Below are 6,149 nucleotides of genomic sequence, written 5' to 3'. Positions count from 1 at the left end.
TCATTTTCTAATTTGCATCTCACTTTCTTTCGGAATATTACACATCACAACAATGTTGGAATCTGTGTGGTTTCGCAGTTCTTTCAGCCATGTATCGACGTTCTCAAATGTTGCATGGCGTGTAACATCATATACAAGAAGTGCACCAACTGCCCCACGATAGTAAGCACTTGTGATGGCGCGATACCTGCAGATAGAAACAGTGAATTATTAACATGAGTTTCATAGTAAAGCCAGTTACAAAATAATAACAATGGACCGTAAAGCAAGCAACAATGTAGTATTGTGTTCATTCAGGTGGTTAGAAGACCAAACTACAGATATCAAGACACCGCTTATTGTACTTTCTGCCTTGGCTACAAAACTTGAATCATACGACAATTCCATACCTATCATTCGTAAGTTTGATAATCACATTTGACTATTCCGCTAAACAAAGATAGAACCAAAACAATGTTACTGGGGCACATCATGCAGACTGAAAATTGCACATCCTTAGAGTTCTAATACTAATAATAGGGGCACATCAAGAAGATTGAAAATTGTATATCCTTAGGATTTTACTACTGATAATTGGCACATCAAATTTTGCACAGGTATGCCACCCCATAATTCTGGTTTTTTAATCAGCCTTTCAGGTTGTTACTAGCAACTATGAAAACAGTTGTAAAAAGAGAAATAATACAATTCCAACTAACATATATCCCTCATAGGAAAATATCTTTCAATCGTACTTATCTACTTATCTACCTTGAAAATATAAACAAGTATAGTCCAAAGTGTGTCCAAAAAATCTCATTTTCAGAAAAATGTATGCGCAGACACACTCCTGCAGCAAGAATGGAATTAAAGTTTTGGAGTGTTTATAAAGTAAAATGACGGTGTTATATGTTACAACTGTTGGAACGAAAAACCTCCTCTCCATGAAATCCGTCACAGCCTTTATTTTATCATCCATGCCTTTATTGTATCAAGTAAAATGACGGTGTTATATGTTACAATTGTTAGGACTTTATCATCATGTTGAATGTCTTTATGTCTGGCGTTACACCCATTAGCTGAAATTCATCATACCAATTCTCCATCGTATCGATTTTCTTTACCGTTTCCATATGATCCTATCAAAGAATTCAGCATGAAAACATATGGTTGGCAGTTTTCATTTTCAATCATATCTGTCAGCGAATTCTCCATCGTCTCAAACATGCCAGCCTTACCATCTCCATCACTTATGGAATTATATGTCACATTGTTACATTCAAAGCCCAAATATGGCATATCCGCAAGAACACATTCAACTAAATAAAATCGACAAGGCTAATTTTGCACTACAGTTCCGTTTTTTAATTTTGTACAAATAGACATTGAATAGATAAGTTTTTTAATTTTGCACTGTGAAAACAGTTGTAAAAGGAGAAATAATACAATTCCAACTTCTAGTCTCATTCTTCCTCTTTACTCATAATTTACTCATCAAGGCAAATAACAACCGTTACAAAGGATTATATTCTCCAAATACTTGCTCAATTCCAATCTGCTAATACAAGTAAGATGGATGAAAATGGATAGAGTAGACCTATAGCCAATTATTAATTTAGGTGCTAAATTATATCCGTTATTTTTATTATATTGATTACTTGTGTCAAGTTTTCTTATTTTCATATATAGTTTAAATTAAAACCTACATTTGACATTAATTTCGACATGAAAGTTGATTCCTTATATCTGCACAACCGTGTTCATTAAACATTATGGATAGGACAGGAACCATCACAGAAGCAGTTGTGACTTGCAATATCATATCTAAGAATCATTTATTGATCTCTAATTGTAAGAGTTGAATAGGGAGCTTATACAAAAATATACTTCAATACCTTGGAATCCAAGTTTTAATAAAACATAACAGAACACTTTGACTTGTTTATATTTATTGCAGCCTTGCAACACTAAAGTAAACATTTTTCAACCCAGTGCCATCAAAATCAATAAATTCTGTAACAGCTGTCACTTTACATGGCCAAAACTACCCTCAAATGTGTATGAGAAACTTACATAGGAAGAGAACAAATTTGCTAAACTAGAATGAAATATATGAACCAACTCACTTAAGAGCTTACAAGACGGGAGCAATTCAGACGAACCTGACCTTGATTTCCAGTCAAAACATCGAGGTTAGACAATTTCAACATAACCCTTGCGAAATCCATCCGAAAGGTTGATCCGTCATCTGAAGCATAAGCAGAAACCAATCTGGCAGTCTTCTCTTGAGCCATCAGCTGTTGATCAGCAAACAATAACCCTCTTCCTCTCAACAAACTCTGATAGTAGTGAGTGTCAAAAGATGCTCCAGATGGCACTGCAGATGACAATGCTTGCATGTATGACATCCCTTTGTCACTACTAGAGTGATGAACATTCATTGGCTTTGAAACTGTAAACGTCGAAAACGTGCCATTGCTGCTGATATTGTTCTTACTGTTGTCAGGACAGTTTAGCCTCATCTGACTGAGAAAATCGAGAGGTATACTTGGGTCTGGTTGCCCTGTTCCTTGAAAGTCGTACAGCCTTTGCTGAATGAAATCGCAACCAATTTTTCCAATGTTGTGTCCTCCTTTAGATTATCAAGAAACCAACAGATATCATTAGTCAAATTCAAGGTTTTAAAAAATGTGTGAGATCGCAATCTCAATTACGATACAACATCAGGGTTTTTTATGTCTTTGTGACCACCGTTGAGGCTGCATCAGGCTCAACAGTTCGCAATACAGCCACAAATAATACATTATCACATTATATTCATAAATGCATAAGTGTAAAGTAATTTACCAAGGAGGCTGACTGTTTCCTGTGCGCTGAATCCTCTAAGATTGAAGATGTGCAGTGTGCGCGTAATGCTATCGTCAGTCCTTGGAATCTCATCAGTTGCCTCCTGGAAAAACGATTGCAGGCTATCTCGTCTGCCTGTTAAAACTGGATAGAAAGGCCCACCACCCTGCAATGGCCATGTCCATAAATAAATCATAGGTGCATAAATAAAGTGAAAATGCATCAGAATTAAGAGATTTCAACAGAAGATATATGTTATAAACTTATAGGTGTTAGGAACAAACCAAAAGAACGGAATCTCTTGCGGCAAGAGCAAGTATATCAGCACAAGACACAACGCCGGGACATGCTTGTTCCACCTCCTCCTTAATCAAGTCAACTTTGTCAAAACCTTTCAATGTTTGATTTGGAATAGCCTGCTTCTCATAGGAACCATTTCTATCACCATTGTCTTCCAATAGCAAGGAAGCATCACATCCCTGATTTCGTAACACCACAAGTAGTTAGAACAACAAATCAAAACCATTATGAAAGCAAGAAGATGATTTAGTAAACATAGATAAAATCATTATGAAACAAAGATCTATCCTATGCAGTAAATATAATCAAAGCAGAAAATAAAGAATTAAAGAAGAACGAAAAAAGATTAAGTTTATTTACCTGGATGAAGCAATCATGAAAGAAAAGACGAAGAAGAGAAGGTGCAAGGTCTCTATGATCAAAGTAGATATCGGTAACAGCGGAACGAACAGTATCTTCAGCTTGAGGGCAAGAATCCCTATAGAAATTATATTGAAGATTGGAACCATCTCTGATTCTTTGATTGAAATCAAATGGAAAAGTATTGGCTGCTAAAATGACTGAACGAAAAGAAGTATGAGAGAAAGAAGAAGATGAAGTTGTTTGTGTTATGGTGTTTTCTGGTTCAGGTTCTCCTCTTGGGTTTCTGAGAGAGACAAGAACAGGAAGGAATACAATGAATGCAACTATGATCCATGGGTTGAAGATGAAGAATCTCCTCATTTTCTTGATGATGAAGATGAAGAGAAAGAGAAGACTTGTTTAGGAAGTTATTGAGTTGGTTGGAATTGTAACTGAATATGAATGGTTAGTTAGCATATTGATTGATACTCTTTTTATATAGGAAAGGAACTAGCTAGGAATGGACTCACTAGGGCATCCTTGTATTTGAGATTAATCTTCTTAACGGGCAAGTAATCTTCTAACATATGCACCTTTATTCGTATTATTAAAATTCAAACCCGCAATTTTTCATTTATGAACTCGATCTATCAAAATAATAAATTGATGGGTTATGGAATTACTACTGCGAGTTGTCAAATATGTTTTGTTGATAGTATACAATAGTTTTTAATTTTTTTTTGGGAAAATCACTTTAAAGATCCTTTATCTTTCTTATATGTAACATTTGAATATTTTATTTTTTATATTGGTCCTCTATCTTATTTAAGAGTTCACCTGAGATAATCTTATTTTTTATTTTTTATTTTATTTTTTTTATTAAAAATAAAGAAACCCATAAAATCTAACATCTTCATCCTTTTTATCACTTTTCTAACAAGCATCATTTTCATCATGTTCTTTCTTAAACGAAAAAAATATGTCTACTCAAAAAGTAGAAATTTTTATCATCTCATACTCTTAATAAATAGAATTTTTTGGGAGAATGTAGAAGTGGAAACGAAATACACCCTCCGATCACTATTATAAGCAAAAATTAACCTTATAAATTCATTTAATAAATTATGTATGTGATCTATATTATAGACCGCATACATCATTTTTTTTCATTGCTAAAGAAAACCATTTCACTAGACTTTACAAGAACCAAACAACTTACAACTTTACTAATACTCTTCGCCTGAACAAGCCGTACCTGTCGGAGGATTGAAACAAAACAAAGCATACAATTACAAATAGAGACCATATTGCCATACAAGGCTCAAAAGCACCCATTAATCATTATAACTCATGACAGCTGTTGAGCACACAAAACCGCATCAAACCAAACTCATCACATCAGCAAACCAGACTCTGCACAGCAGCAGGCCAAACACAACATAGTCGCTCCTTAGTCCAAACAACCTCCGCTCCACACGACACCAAAAATGTTACCTTAGAAGGCATTCCCTTGAATGTTATTACTGATAAATAAACCAAACCAACCATAATGCTTCCCAAAATGTGATATGATATGTGACTCATTTATTTACTTTAGACATATTTTTATGTGGACACACTATTTATAACGCCACTGCATGCAACACCAGGTCCAGAACTAGGAGCAAATAATTCATAAGGCAAAACACCATCTCAATCTTTCCAATTTCAGCAGAGAATTCATAAAACGCTTCAACAATCTCAGCATCACTTTCTTCTGGTATAAATCTTCTAGGCAATGCATTGAGAAAACTCTTTTGTGGATCATATATAAAACTTGCATATTTAGGATCACTTTCTTCTGGTATTTATCTTCTCATCAACAGGGGATGATTTGGCATGTACCCTCCACAAGGGTATTGTCCAAAACTAAGTGCAGCATGTTGCGCAGATGCATTCCAAATTAAGATTGTTAGGACCGAGACAAGATTGTCATTGTTGTTCAATTTCGGTCACCATGATTCAGAATACCAAGCTTTAACTCTATCATTGTTGTTCACATAGGTGCAGACCCAATTTTCTATTGCTGACCAAATTAGAAGGCCATCTTCTGCATAAGGGTAATCTTTCATTATCAGCTTTAGGCCATGTAGTTGTGTTGGGCCTCTTTTCATTAGAAGTTAACAAGATCCTAAGAGCATCTCTTTCCATTCACACCATCCCAAGCTAAAGCTAGGTGTGTATTTGATTCTACAATGACAAAAATTGATTTTAGTTAAAATTGAGTCGAATGTAAAATGGCTTATATTTGGATAAATTCACATAAAAGTGAGTTGAACAATAAATATAAGTGTAAAAATCATGTTTGGAGCAAACACTACAAATCTTAGCTTCAAATTAGAATTAATTCTAGAGTAAACATTCATAATTCCGAAATGCATTCGAACATGTAAAAAACAATTATACACTTATTTTGAACTTTAAAGTTGGGTTCAAATAACACCGGATATAAGGATATAAGACATTAAGTTCGACGTGAATTGGATCGGATACCGAGTTTTCAAAAAAAAAAAAAGTTCGACGTGAAGGTTGATTCCTTATATCTGCGCAACTCTGTCCATGATGGACTGTAGCTTACTAGTATGTATTCATCAAACATTATGGCCATCAAAATCAATAAATTCTGTAAAAGCTGTAACTTT

At 34.6% G+C, this 6,149-nt stretch overlaps 2 protein-coding genes across 2 annotated transcripts; both read right to left on the bottom strand.

The window, feature by feature from the left end:
- LOC25487246 (pentatricopeptide repeat-containing protein At3g53170) lies at positions 1–1,278 on the bottom strand. Its single transcript, XM_024777111.1, has 3 exons — positions 1,104–1,278; positions 915–960; positions 1–187 (listed from the first exon to the last, which is right to left on the bottom strand). The coding sequence occupies exons 1-3, from the start codon at positions 1,276–1,278 to the stop codon at positions 1–3; spliced, it is 408 nt and encodes a 135-aa protein (XP_024632879.1).
- A 726-nt stretch (positions 1,279–2,004) lies between these two features.
- Positions 2,005–3,973, bottom strand: LOC25487245 (putative Peroxidase 48). The gene is made up of 4 exons (XM_013609127.3): positions 3,487–3,973; positions 3,111–3,305; positions 2,827–2,992; positions 2,005–2,611 (listed from the first exon to the last, which is right to left on the bottom strand). Exons 1-4 carry the CDS (start codon positions 3,847–3,849, stop codon positions 2,106–2,108), a joined length of 1,230 nt encoding a protein of 409 aa, XP_013464581.2. The 5' UTR covers positions 3,850–3,973; the 3' UTR covers positions 2,005–2,105.
- Positions 3,974–6,149: the final 2,176 nt, after the last annotated feature.

The sequence above is a fragment of the Medicago truncatula genome, chromosome 2, assembly GCF_003473485.1.
Source record: "Medicago truncatula cultivar Jemalong A17 chromosome 2, MtrunA17r5.0-ANR, whole genome shotgun sequence".
NCBI classification, from domain to species: Eukaryota; Viridiplantae; Streptophyta; class Magnoliopsida; order Fabales; family Fabaceae; genus Medicago; species Medicago truncatula.
This window is presented reverse-complemented; position numbering and strand designations above follow the sequence as displayed.

What these genes read in the sequence shown, in the direction of transcription:
- LOC25487246 (XM_024777111.1), bottom strand. Translation starts at nt 1,278, where the DNA reads ATGCCATATTTGGGCTTTGAATGTAACAATGTGACATATAATTCCATA. An exon ending in GATAGGATCATATGGAAACG is followed by an intron (nt 961 to 1,103) that starts GTAAAGAAAATC and finishes GATACAATAAAG; the next exon opens with GCATGGATGATAAAATAAAG. An exon ending in ACGGATTTCATGGAGAGGAG is followed by an intron (nt 188 to 914) that starts GTTTTTCGTTCC and finishes TTCTATCTGCAG; the next exon opens with GTATCGCGCCATCACAAGTG.
- LOC25487245 (XM_013609127.3), bottom strand. Translation starts at nt 3,849, where the DNA reads ATGAGGAGATTCTTCATCTTCAACCCATGGATCATAGTTGCATTCATT. An exon ending in TTCATGATTGCTTCATCCAG is followed by an intron (nt 3,306 to 3,486) that starts GTAAATAAACTT and finishes TTACGAAATCAG; the next exon opens with GGATGTGATGCTTCCTTGCT. An exon ending in GGAAACAGTCAGCCTCCTTG is followed by an intron (nt 2,612 to 2,826) that starts GTAAATTACTTT and finishes GATAATCTAAAG; the next exon opens with GAGGACACAACATTGGAAAA.